Source organism: Macadamia integrifolia, chromosome 5 (assembly GCF_013358625.1).
Source record: "Macadamia integrifolia cultivar HAES 741 chromosome 5, SCU_Mint_v3, whole genome shotgun sequence".
In the NCBI taxonomy this organism is placed as follows: Eukaryota; Viridiplantae; Streptophyta; class Magnoliopsida; order Proteales; family Proteaceae; genus Macadamia; species Macadamia integrifolia.
Window position 1 is genome coordinate 38,731,485 of NC_056561.1, and position 14,290 is coordinate 38,745,774.

At 41.2% G+C, this 14,290-nt stretch overlaps 1 protein-coding gene across 3 annotated transcripts in view; it reads right to left on the reverse strand.

Annotated features, from left to right (window-relative positions):
• The window catches only part of LOC122079787 (protein MODIFIER OF SNC1 1-like), a 50,026-nt gene that overhangs the window by 21,507 nt on the left and 14,229 nt on the right, over nucleotides 1-14,290 (reverse strand). For all 3 annotated transcript variants that reach the window (XM_042646502.1, XM_042646503.1, XM_042646501.1), the window contains exon 2: nucleotides 247-322. In XM_042646502.1, the coding sequence (XP_042502436.1) occupies nucleotides 247-278 (32 nt within the window). In that variant the 5' untranslated portion in view covers nucleotides 279-322. The remainder of the gene's footprint in view (nucleotides 1-246; nucleotides 323-14,290) is intronic.

Here is a 14,290-nt window from a genome sequence, read left to right on the forward strand (position 1 = left end):
GGGGAGGGGGGAGGGGGGAGGGGGGAGAATAGAATTAGGCCAATGCATCACAGAAATGAAGAAAACATATCATAGATACAATTCAAAAAATAAAGCACTCCGACTCTGAAAGCAGTTAGTCTTTAGATGGCAGATGCAAAGTTACAAACTTAGATGAACTTTTGATCAGTAATCGTAGAGAAAGCAAAACCACTAATGCAAACTGAACATCAGAGAAAACACAGCAGGGTCGATAAATAGATGTACCTTCGGTCTCCAGTCAACATACTTGAAGCCATAGTGCAATTGTAGTCGCAGTGTCATCCAACCAGATTGATAGGGCCTAAGAACAACAGGAGAGTGAAATTTCATAATCCAATCAAAGCCAAAGCTGGTTAACTTAAATAAATACCAGTAAGTTGATTTCAGTTCTACCAAGTCCACTTGTTTCAGAACAATAACTGAAGACAATACATGATCATAATTAATCAAAACATTTTTAACCAAAAAAAAAATCCAAACATAAGTTATAACTAACCTTGTAAGAGTACATGTATACCTGACAAGAACTCATGCAAAAACTTCAACGTAAAAAGCATTAACATATAAAGGAAATAAATCTATGAGATCTAAAATCATCCTTCAGAAAGAACGAGAACCAATTAAGGAATTTCATTATATCCCTTCTAAGATCGTTTTCTTTCGTCTAGTACCTCGTAAAAGCAAATTCTATAAAAGACTCGAAAACCGAAAGTATAAATAAGAATTGAGAACTAACTGCTAAACTTGAACTTTTAAAGGGGGCAGGTCCCTCCACGACCGCAGAATGAACACTTTCCCACACGGCCATTATAACTGTCACACAGCAGCAAGTAAGCGTCCAGAGCTAGTGGTGATGCAGATCAGATCCAATTGACCTGCGGGTAATGGGGCCACTGATGAGATAGGATGAGAGGATTCAGATCTGATGAATAAGATTGCTCAGATATAACCTCAATCTAAAGATTTAGTAGAAGATGATAACAGAATCTTAAGATAATATTTCTGATTTAGTAATAAGAAAGTATGTGAGATCGATAGAGAAGGGAGGAGAGACAAACTATCATGTTGTTCAAGGAATCGATTGGATGAAAGGAAGGAGAGATAGAGACAGCTTGCAAGTGAGTGAAAATAGGAAAGTAGACTAAGGTGTGACTGGGAGGAAGAGAGAAATTTCTCGTCAGATAAAAGGAGAGAGAGGGAGAGAGAGAGAGAAGCCAGCAAGGCAATCATCAACAACCCAAAACTAATCCATTCAACTCCATAATCATAAGGGGGTACAATGCTTATTTATAGAAAAAAAAAAATCCTTCTATATCAACTCTAACTTCTAATATCTAGACTTTCTTGACTCGGACTCAACTTCTAATATCTAGAGTTCTGGACTTTCTTGACTAGGACTCTTGAACACCTAAGGATTCTAGAATCTAAATTTCCTAACCTGACTCAAAGACTAACAATTACAACCCACGACCAGTACAAAATTTAAGCAAGGCATGCATTCATAGTTGTCAAGGCGTCACCTAGGCATTAAGACGCCTTGACAATTAGGGTCGCCTTGGTCGTGTAGGTGGGCACTTTGTTGGTGTCACCTTCCATCCAAGCCCCTTCCAACGTCTTAGGTCGCTCAGACGCCGTGATAACTACGCCTTCATTATTCTCTCCTTATTAAAAAAGACTCATCCTCAAGTCTTGTAGTGCCACAGCACCACCATCACTCAATTGGCATCCTCGATCATCCATTTTGAAAATGTTAGAATATATATTTGCCGAAGGGGCACTAGGGTACTTTCCCCCTTCCACCAACCCTATTTAGAGTGGGCGGCTGGATGGGGGTCATACCGTCATAGTTGTAATTGGGGTATAACTAGTAGTTGTTTTACGACTCTCTTCTGCTTATTATAAATAAAGGGCTTGTGTGATCAGTTAGATCACCCAAGCATTCTACCCTAATTTGGTAGTTAACATGATATCAGATCCACTTTTCTAATCTAGTTTTTTTCTTTTTTTCAACCTTCCCTTTCTCTTCTTCTCTTCCTTTGTCTCCCTAATTCCCCTCAAGACAACATGAATGAGGTGATTCATAAGAATCTAGTTGTTGTCCTACACATTACCACAGTGTTTTAAACCTTAAAACTTTGGGAGTGAGTGATTGGAGTACTACTTTTCCCTACCCTACGATTCTCGATTCTTCCCTTTTTTAAGGTTTGATTCTTTCTTCTGTTAAGATCAAACCTCCTCTTGGAGATCAAGCATTGCACCTTGAAGAAGTATCCATTATTGCTTACAGGATTGAAGACCATACCCATATGTGACTTCAGGGTTCTCTCCAAAACCCTGGTCCCATCGATTTTTGGGTTCCATCCCTCAGAATAAAGTGATATTTGGAAGAAACCTTCCTCACCCCTCAGAGGAGATTGACCAGCCTTGTGGCCCTATCTGCCAAGGTTGTGTGTATGTGATCCTCATCTTCTTGAAAATTTAGGGTTTTCTCCCAAAACCCTAATTGTTCATATCTCACAGGTTCTTCATCAGAATCAGACAATATTTGGAGGAGTGCCTTATTACCCCTATAGGGAAATTTGATCCAAGCCTGGTCTCTTTCTAACGGCTGATTTTGAAGTTTTGATATTTCTCCTGCTCATCGTCGATTTCTCCTTGGTGCCATCACATCTGAAGTAACTACTACATCCTCAAAATCTAATGGGCAAGGTTGCAATGAATGCATGCCTTTTGGCACTAGCTCTATGAAATTGAAGGGAACTAGTTATCTCATGTGGTCCAGATCTACTTAACTTACCATTGCCATCAGAGGTCTCACTAGACATATCACAGGAAAATCAAAGAACCCTCTATATAAGGTATTGCCCAGGACAAATGGATTACCAATAACTCTCTGGCAATGTCTTTCCTCTATTTCTAAAGGGTTCTTGTTGTTAGAAATTGCTGCTCAGATTTGGGATGCTTCGTAGGAACCCATGGACGGATAGGCAAGATGCTCAGGTATTTGACCTTCGCAAGAAGGTTCGTAACACTACTCAGCAGGATCTATCTGTGTCCAAATACTATGCTAAACTTAGCACTCTGTATTATGAGCCTGATCACTTTGAATATTATCACCCTTCAACTGTTGAGGACATTGCTCCCTACACAAAGCACGTGGACAAAATCAAGATGTATGATTTCTTGGCTGGTTTGAACGTTTGAGTATGATCAAATTCATATCCAGGTACTGAGCAACATGGTTTAAGATCTCGGCAACATCTCTCTAATATCTCTCTTTTAGAATTTCCGAGACGAGATGGCTATCTCAGCTAAATCTTGTCAAATCTCGAGTTCTCGACCCCATCTCGTCGAGAAATAGCTCAGAACTCACCTCTCTCGCTACACTTGGAAGAAACATGTTGTTGATGGTATTTTGGTGCTTTTTCCTGCCAAACTTCTACACTACATGTAATATATCTACATGTGTTATGTAATATGTATTGTACCTACGTAGTTTTGTTGCTTATCTTATGTCATTCAATGTATGTGAATTTGACTCACTAGTCATCACTCATCAGTCATCAATGTTAAATGTTAAACAATTAAGTAATTGTCTATGATGTCTTTTAAATTCTTATGATTATTATGTGTTCTAACTTTTAAAAGTATTAGATGTTGTGTCCTATGTGGAATGTAGATTGTGGAATAGAGTATACTAACCTAGGGTCCGAAGAGTTGGAGACTACTTACATAGGGTATAAAATCAAAGTATCATTTTAGGTTTGATTTTTAAAAAAACTGATGTTTCCACTGTGTTTAGAAAGCCTAAAATAGGGTAAATGGCAAATTTCAAGGGCTATGATGTCCATATGGCCACTGAGACCAACCACCGAGTCGACCAGGAAAAAATGCAAGATCTCGGCGAGATCTCACCAGATCTCTCTTTTTTGGCTTAGCGAGATTAGGGGCGAGATCGAGATCTTAAACCTTGCTGAGCAGATCTCCCTTCCCTACTCTAGAACAGTCCTTTGCCCTAGTTCATATAGAGGAGTGTCATCGTAACTCTATGGTTCATCCTCTTACTGCTAAAAAATCAGCCCGTCAGACTGGTTCCACTAAGGCTGAGGGAACAACCTGTACTTGTGACACTACAACGGAGGTGGTAAAATGTGAACATTGCAACAAACCATACCATATCAAAGCAACATGTTGGGAGCTTCAAGGGAAACCAGCTGATTTTGAAGCCAAGCGTGCTCGAGGTAAATCCAAGAACAAGGCTAACCAAGCTAAAACTATGGACAAACCATCTACAACTGATACTGGTCTCTCCCAGGAAAAACTCCAGGCTTTCAGGCGCATGCTCAAGGCTTCCAATTCATCAACTCCTACCAATTCAGTCCCCTCAGGTTCCAACCTCGCCTAATCAAGTATCTTGTTTGGTGGCCACTGTGCATCGGTAGTCTTCAATCCTATCATTGACTCCGGTGCCACTGATCATATGGCTGGTTCATACGACCTTTTTCACCAGTATTTACCCATCTCAGGCAGAGAGAAAGATTAGGTCGCAGATGGCACCCTATCTTCTGTCTCTGGAAAGGGTTTTATTCAATGTTCTTCTCTCACATTAAATTTAGTTTTACACATCCCAAATTTTACTACTAACCTGCTATCCATTAGTAGCCTTACTAGCGACTTAAACTGTAAAGTAACATTTTTTCCTTCCCACTTCATTTTTTAAGATTTGGTAACAGGAAAGACGATTGGATGTGGTAAGGTGTAGGGCGGTCTCTATTTGCCAAATGATGGTTATCTCCCTACAGATGCGGTTTCTACCACTCCTCATCAGCAATACTATTTCCTCTTATATGCAACAATGGCATTGTCGTTTAGGACACCCTCCACTTGGGATATTATCTCTTATTTCAACAATTAGTTAAGCCATGTAATAGGGATATTTTTTTTTTTTTGTTAATCTTGCACTCTGGATAAACAAACTCATTCTAGTTATTTTCCATTAAATAGTTCTTCAATTTTCCATTTGGTTCACTCTAATATTTGGGGTCTATCTTGCCGAACATCTATTACTGGCAAACGATGGTTTGTGTCTTTTATTGATTGTTACTTACGCACAACGTGGGTGTATATAATGCAACACAAAAGTGAGGTGTTCAGTTGTTTTCAGCCCTTCCATAAGATGATTCAGACACAACTCAATGCTACTCTGAAAATTCTTTAAAGTGATAATGTAACGGAGTGCATGGAGGGCCAGTTTCAAAAGTACCTTGCTGATTATGGGATTATACATCAGACTAGCTACGTTGGTATTCTAACTCAGAATGGAGTGGCTGAATGTAAGAACCGGCATTTACTACACATTGCCCCCGCAATGACATTTTCCAGACAGGTCCCATCTCAATACTGGAGTGAAGCTACCCTCATTGCTGCCTACTTTATCAACCACATGCCAACTCGAGTCCTTGATTCCCGGACACCTGGATGTTCTAAATGGGATTCATCTTTCTTGGTTCCTCCCAAAATATTTGGGTGTGCTTGCTATGCTCGGGATCACCACTCACCAGGGAAATTAGAACCTTATAGTATCAAGTGTATCTTTCTAGGTTATTTCCCCACACAGAAATATGATACAATTGTTACCATCCTCCTACTCGGCATACTATAGTCACCATGGATGTTGTGTTTCATGAGTCTGTCGGTTACTACTCGCCACCTCTTTAGGGGGAGTCAAGTATTGATAGTGAAGAGGTCACTCCGGATTTGCCAAATCTACTTGCTCCACCAGTGTATCCACCATCCTCCTTTGAAGAGAGTGAGGGGATAGAAATTAATGTTCTAGCTCAGGGTGAGACAGAGAGCACTATTCCAGCTTAAGGGGAGATGACTCCTGTCCAACGTACTATTAGAGAATTTCATTAGCACATTGATAATTCCACTCTTTAGGTGTATCATAGGGGCCACACCAGAAACAAGCAACTCCAGACCACCACCACTACTATAGCACATTTACACATCCTTCACCAGCTCTAGATCCAGAGCCCACTAAGCCTAACACGTCATCAGGTACAATTCCTTCTACCCAACCTATTGCTCTAAGGAAAGGTGTTAGGACTTGTACTCAACACCCCATATCTCACATTGTCTCTTATGATTCCCTTTCTCCCTCCTATCGTGCATCTGTGTCCTGGCTTTCTTCTGATCGTGTTCCCCCAGAATTGGTAGGAAGCGCTTGTAGATGGAAAATGGAAGGAAGGTAGCAATGGTCGAAGAAATGGGAGCCCTAAAAAAGAATGATACATGGGAACTTAGGACTCTTCCTCCTGGAAAGAGACCAGTTGGGTGTAAATGGGTGTTTGTGGGTGTAAAGCTTTGGAATACTAATACCTTCAGGAACATTTCTTCTCTTGTTGCTGAATGCAGGAATAATCTCACCTCCATTCAGATTCAGATTCAGATTCAGATTCAAGCTGATCACCTGAACATTTCCCTTGCTGAGGAGGAGAAATCTGAATCTGCAAAGCTTGCCTGCTTATTGGCTAATGAGGAAGTTTCCTGAAGCAAAAGTCCAAAATTAATTGGTTGGAGTTAGGGGATTTGAATTCCTCCTATTTTCATCGCTCTCTCAAAGCCAGGAATAACTTCAACTCCATCCTCAAGCTTACCAATTATGAGGGTATCCAAGTCGACAAAGCGGAAAAAATAAAAGAGGTGGTCGTGGACCATTTCAAGAAGTTGTTCAATCCCCTCTCCCTCCCTCCCGGGTACCCCCATTCCTGTTGGACTCCTCAACAAGTTCATCCCTACCAGTATGGCCCATATGCTTTGGTCAATCCCCTTAGATGAGGAAATCTCAAAGACTATTCTCTCCCACAAAGCTAGCAAAGCTCCTGGCCCGGATGGCTTCAGTATGGGATTTCTCACCTCAGCTTAGGACATCATTAAAGAGGTTTTGATTAAAGTTGTAAAGAGCTTCTTTTTCAACCCGAGCCAAATCAAGGGTATCAGTCACACTTTTCTCTGCCTTAGTCCTAAGATTGAGGGAGCAAGCTCTATAAACGACTTCAGGCGATTTCCCTATGCAATCTTTTGTACAAGTTCATAGCTAAAATCTTTGCCATCTGCATTAAGGTTGTGGTTGACTCTCTTGTCAGTGAGAACCAATCAGCATTCATTCCGGGAAGAAGCATTGCTGACAACATCCTCCTTTGCCACAAGATTGTGCGAGGGTTTGACAGAAAAGGCCATTCCTCAGCTGCCCTCATGAAGATTGACATCCATAAGGCTTTTGACTCTCTTCGGTGGGATTTTATCATTTCGGTCCTCACCCAGATGGGTTTCCCACCTACCTTCACCAATTGGATCTGCCACTGCATTGCTTCGCCCATGTTCTCTGTTTTGGTTAGTGGTAGTCCGGCGGGCTATTTTTCCCCTCTGCACGAATAAGGCAAGGCTGCCCCCTATCGCCTTACATCTTTTGTCTTGCTATAGAAGTCCTCTCTAGAAGTTTGCAGTCGGCCACTAATCAGAAGCTCATTTCTCCTATCCCCAAATGCTGAGCTCTCAAGCTGACTCACCTTGCCTTTACGGATGATCTGATGATCTTCTCCAAAGCAGATTGTCCCTCATTAGATGCTATTATGCATTGTCTGGATCTCTTTGCTAGGATGTCTGGCCTTCTCATTAACCCGAGAAAATCCCTCCTCCTTTCGGGTATCACTGAAGACGTGAAGCTCTCCCTCCTTAAGAAGACTGGGTTTGCTTTGGGTTCTCTACCGATAAGGTTTCTAGGGCTTCCTTTTATTCCTGGGAAGCTTACTGCCCACCACTGCACTCCTATGTTGGATCTCATTAGGAAACGCCATCAACTTTGGAAAGGAAAGCTCTTATCCCTTGCGGGAGCAGCTTGTGCTTGTTAGAGCTATCCTCCAAACCTCTTTTATCTATTGGTATAGAATCTATGGGCTGCCCAAGACCATTATCTCTAAAATGGAATCCATCTTTGTTGCCTTCCTATGGAAAGGATGTGAATCTTCTAGATTCCTTCGCCCCATCAGTTGGGCCGCGGCATGCCTTCCCAAAAATGAAGGGGGCCTCGGTCTTAGGCGAATCAAGGATGTCAATAATGCAGGAATCTTAAAGCTCATCTGGAAAGTGGCTTCCAAAAAGAAATGCATCTGGGTGGATTGGGTGTACTCTCATATAATTAAGCAAGGCTCCTTTTAGACCATGAATATTCCTCAGACCCCTCCTAGGTGTGATGCAAGATCTTCTCTCTTAGAGCCATTGCTTCTAGATCCATCTCCTTTAGCATAGGGGACGGCTCTTCCATCCTACTCTGGTATGACCCTTGGCATCCTATGGGAATCCTCTTGAAAGTGCTCTCTGCTCATAGCATCTACAGCTCCGGGTTGTCTAGGCAAGATAGGGTTGCTAACATATTATCCTCCGGAGTCTGGACCCCACCAGCCCCTTCCTCTCCTCAAATTGCTGAGATCTGGGATAGTTTGCCCGCTATCCTCTTAGAGGTCACCCAAGAAATGATTCAATCGTTTGGCTCCACTCCTCAAATGGGCTCTTCAGTATCAAGTTTGCTTGGGACCATATCAGATTGCATAGGAATCCAGCCCCCATGGCATAGGCTTATTTGGTTCAAGCATTATATCCCCAGACAAAGCTTCACAGCATGGAGAGTCTTCATGAAATGCCTTCCTACGCAAGCCTTCCTCATCCAGAGAAGTATACCAGTGTCCCCAACATGCTATCTTTACAGTTTTGAGCCTGAAGACATTGATTATCTCTTTTTTTCTTGCCCCGTCTCCGTCTCCATCTGGAGTTTTGTCCTATCCAAATGCTGGCCCGTGAGAAGAAGAATTCTCCCTTTTCATAAGGAGTGGATCTAGATCGACATGACATTCCAAGGGAAGACTATCTGCAATCTAATTGCCAACCTTGCTTTTTGTGCTTCAATCAACCAAATCTAGATGGAGAGCAATCATAGAAAATGGACCTCCAACTCTCGGTCTTTGGAAAAGATTTGGAGCTCCATATTTTCTGATGTTAAAGCAAAGATCTCTTAAGTTGCTATCACTTGTCTCCCTTCCCCTAGAAATTGTCACATTGTTGATTCCTGGGAGCTTCTCAGCTCTGTTTTTAGGACACTTCCCTCCTCGTGAGGGCTAAGGGTTTCTTTTCTTCTCCCTCCCCATAAGGGGCGTGTATGCATATTCTTCTCTTTGGTAATAAGTTATTTATTCACCCAAAAAAAATGGGTGTTTGTGGTAAAGCAAAAATTGGACGGCTCAGTGGACAGGTACAAAGTTATGCTTGTGGTTAAAGGGTTCACTCAGACATATGGAATTGACTATCAAGAGACGTTTGCACCGGTTGCTAAGTTGACTTTTGAGCGAATTTTACTCTCATGTGTTGTAAATCTAAGATGGGATCTCCAACAACTTGACGTTAAGAATGATTTCCTTCATGCAGAGCTCGAAAAGGAAGTTGACATGGATATTCCACCAGGATTCTCCAGTAAAGAAACTTAGGGCAAGGTCTGCAAGTCGAAGCGTGCTCTCTATGTGTTAAAACGTCACCTCAGGCATGATTTGGAAGGTTTCACATGGCAATGGTCTCTGTGAGTTACAGTCCTAGTTGTTAAATTCGCCAAATTATTCGCGAATTATTTGTCCGAATAGAATTTTTTCGAATAATATGAAAGATTCTGACCGAATCCGAATAAAAAATAAAAAAGGGTAAAAGTCACGACTTTTTCTAATTTGGTTTTAAAAAGGCGAAAAAATCAGCCTAACCGAATTAAAACCAAATTATTCGGTTCTGCTAAACCCACTCCCAAAAAAGAAAAAAAATCGAACAAATAGGATTTTCCATCTTCAATCGTCCTATCACAAGATCGACACCAAAACCCTTACCTCAAACTACAAATTCCAATGTAACAATCCCTAACCCTAAACCTAAGCTATTAAAAAAAAAACAAATAAAATGAATGAGCTGCAGAAAACCAGAAACCTGATCGTACACGTAGACAACTAACCGCCATGGTCGTTTTATTTCAAACTTATAAAATTTCTTCAGAGGAAAAAATCTCAATGAATGGCGATCTCTCAAAATTAGTAACTCAAAATGATTATGGTAACGGTGAATTAAAGTAAAGATAAGATTACGGTTCAATGCCTGTTATTGCTTTGCAACCTGCTCCCAAAGCTTCGTAGCTTGTTTTCTGTTTGCATCCATTCAAGGAGTACTGTGAATGTCTCAAGTTTCTGTATCAGAATCAGAAGCAGAAGAACCTATGTGGGAGAGAGGCAAAGAGAGAGAGAGAACGAAGGGAATAGAGATCTAAAGAAGAGAATAAAAGACTCTTCCAAGATAGGAGAAAGTTTGGTCTTTTTAATTGGTCGGAAACTCAGTCTAATGTTAAATGTCCATATATCAAACACGAAAGATAACATCACACGGTCACACCTAAATATCCTAGACAGCGTATCGGAGTCAGCGAGGGCCAACGAGCGATATAGAACTTTGAAGTGTTCTTGGAATTCCCTTTTTTAATACTCTTTATTTTTTTTTATGGGTAATTTACAACGCCAGCCCTTGGAGAATGCCAATATTAGAGGGACACCCCCTCTCTTTCACCAAATTGGACTCGGACCCTTTGCCGTCAGTCATCGTCACAAAATATAAGAAAAATGCTGACATCAGCAATTCAAATTTTTCTCAAATACCATTTTGCCCTTAAAAGTAGGGAAATACCGAAATTGCCCTTAATGGTTGTATTCCCAAAATCGATTGAAAAATGAAACTCAACTCAATCCGATCGCGTGAGTCACTGAGTTGGAGAATAAAGTCGGAGAAGAAGATCCCTTATACCTGATCGATTGGCGGCTGCAACCCCTTCCGGTGAAGGCGCCAAGCCTTCTCCCTCACGTCCTCCTCCTCCACCGCCGCCGCCGCCGCCGCCTCTGCTCCATATCCGCCACCGACAGATCTGGCCTCATCGATCCAAATACCGGCGATGGAGACCTGGATGGGCTCTTCAATGGACTTGCCGGCGGTGAAATCGCATCGATCCACAATAGCTTCATGCCTCATATGGTTGTAAGTACTAAATGTTTATTGAATTATTTATGGTTCCCATGGAGGTTACTTGGTGAATTTAAAGAAAGCTTCAATTAATTGCATATTTGATGACAACTGGTCAAGTTGTAAGAGCACTTTCACTGGATGGCTTTCTCATAAAATAATTTCTTATCCTTATTTACAGATTATTCCTTCTGGAATGGAGTTTCATCATATTATTCCACATGATGGTGATATAGATGGCGAAACAAAGGAAATGAAGACAATCCAGCCACTCCAGATCCACCTATTTGGTTTGAGGTATCAACAGTCCTCCGTTGTACATTCCTTCCGATCCATGGCAGATTGATTTTGAATGATGTTTCTTTCAGATTGAAGTGCTCAATTAAAAAAAAAAATATTTCCTATCACGGTGCTTAAGCTTTCATTATTTTTACCAGAGTGAATTTTCATATGGCAGATAATGTGCTTCTTTACCAACCCACGCAAACCTATGATACTTTCCCTTGCTCGGCCAGACCCTATCTCAGATTTCATCTCTTCCCTCATATCATCCTCACAAGCTTCATTGAAGACCCAACCCCAACCCTGTGTTCTCACTTGGTGGAAGATCACAGACAAGTACTACCACCTCAACTCCAAGAACAAGAAGCCCTCTACCCTTTCTCTCCAAATGGGTAATCAGATCCTCGACGAGAATTACTCATTGGGCAAGTCCCTCACTAGGAGCCAAGTCTTGCAGCTCGCAACTGGAGCCGATCATAGAAACGCGTTAATGTAGTTATGACCGCCGCAGATGTCATCGTCGAGAGCTTCAGTATGGACACATGAGGAATTCAGGTTCTCTTGGCTGCAACTGCTACCAACCCTTTTGGGAATGGTTTCTATCAAGGCCCAGCTGAGGCACCATTGGATGCAGCGATGGGAAGAGCACCATTCGCCGTCAACGGAATGAGCACAACTCGTCGGCGATAGCAACTCAGATAGTTAGGATCTCATCGGACTCACAGGTTGAGGTGTACGGAAAAGGAATGAGGGAGAGAAAGTGATAAGGGTGATTAAAGGGTATTTTTGGAATAGTATAATAAGAGTGTTTTATTCATAAGGGCAAAATTGTCATATCACAACATCACTCAACAAAGACTGACGATAAGGGGTCTGAGTCCAATTTGGTGAAAGAGGGGGGTGTCCCTATAATATTGGCATTCTCCAAGGGATGGCGTTGTAAAGGGTTGCTAAAGTTTGATCGGCTAGAGCAAAATATAACGGGTTACTAGAGTTGATCAGGGCCAATTCCGCCCAACCAGGGTCGATCTAGGGCTGGGTTGGGTTGAGCTCTATAGGGCTTAGTAGGGAGTAGGGACTCCAATTATGTGCTGAGTTAATGGGGCATAGGGTTGGGCTGGGTTTTTTCAACAAATAGGAAAAATGGGAAGAGATCAATTTAATTGCTTAATAATATAAAACATATACAATAAATTATAAAAATAATATCCAAATTTTTTGCTAGGCTTTTATTTTTGTAGAAGAATAATTCCCGAATCCAAATCCGAAACCGGATTTTATTTTACCCGCTTTTTTGACCGAATTCCTAAATTAAACAATCGAATTATTCCGAATAATTCCCAAATCCAAATTTGCTAATTATGGTTACAGACAGAGTAATGTTGACCACACATTGTTCATTAAGAGGATGTTGATAAAGTTACCGTGCTCATTGTCTATGTTGATGACATTTTGTGGTAACAGGAAACGACAGTGTTGAGATTGGTCGTCTCAAGAGCTTTCTTGGTCGAGAGTTTGAGATAAAAGATCTTGGAAAACTAAGGTATTTTCTTTGGATTGAAGTTGCTCGATCTTCTAAAGGCATCTTTCTTTCTTTCTCAAAGGAAAAACATCCTTGATCTATTATCTGAAGCCGGATTGTTGAGTTGTCATCCTTCTGATACTCCCATGGAAGCTTATACTCGGCTCAAGGAAAAAGAGAGTGAATCAGTGGACAAAGGCCGTTATCAACGGTTGGTTGGAAAGCTGATCTATCTCTCCCACACACGGCCTAATATTGCCATGGCTGTTAACTTGGTAAGTCAGTTTATGTATGATCTTTATTCTTCCCACATTGAGGCAGTTACACATATCTTGAGGTACTTGAAGTCAGGTCCAGGAAAAGGGATCCTTTTATCTCCTCATGATTATTTCAGAGTTGAAGTCTGTATAGATGTTGATTGGGCTGGTTCACCTGACAAAAAGTCCATCTTAGATTATTGTACCTTTGTGGTTAGGAATCTTGTCACCTGAAACAGAAGAAAGGAAAATGTGGTGGCTAAGTCCAATGCTCAAGCAGAGTTTAATGCTATGGCACAAGGGATTTATGAGTTGTTGTGGTTACACATGTTGTTAGATGATATTGGTGTACTTGTTCATCTTCTTATTATGCTCTACTATGATAAGAAAGCCGCTATCAGCATTGTTCATAATCTAGTATAGCATGGCCGTAACAAACAAGTGGAGATTGACAGACACTTCATCAAAGAAAAGTTGGATGTTGGTTTAATTTGTATTCCCTCTGTGAAGTCTGGTGATCAATTAGCTGATGTGTTCACTAAAGGGTTAGTCAGGAAGGTGTTTCATCCTAGTTTACTCAAGTTGGGCATGTGTATATTTATACACCAACTTGAGGGGGAGTGTTAGAATATATGTTTAAGTGTGCCGCAGGGGCATTAGGGTACTTTCCCCCTTCCACCAACCCTATTTAGAGTGGGGTGGTTGGATGGGGATCATAGTTGTAATTGGGGTATAACTTGATGGGGGTCATAGTTGTAAATAGGGTATATAGCATAACTTATAGTTCTTTCATGACTCCCTTTTGCTTATTATAAATAAAGGGCTTGTGTGATCAGTTAGATCACTCAGGCATTCTATCCTAATTTTTGGCGATTAACTGATACAATGATGATCCTACGCATCGCAAATAAAATCAGCAACATTTGTCCTCCATCACATTCAATATTTGTGGAGGAAGAAGGAAATCAATGGTCTTGATCTCTTCAAATTGTGTTTCCTCAATTAGAATCCGTTATTTGGCCCACACAACATCAATTGGACCATCGATCAATTCTTCAGCTTCAATCTCAATCATGGCCTTCTCTTGAAGTTCATCCACTTCTAGTGATTCTTC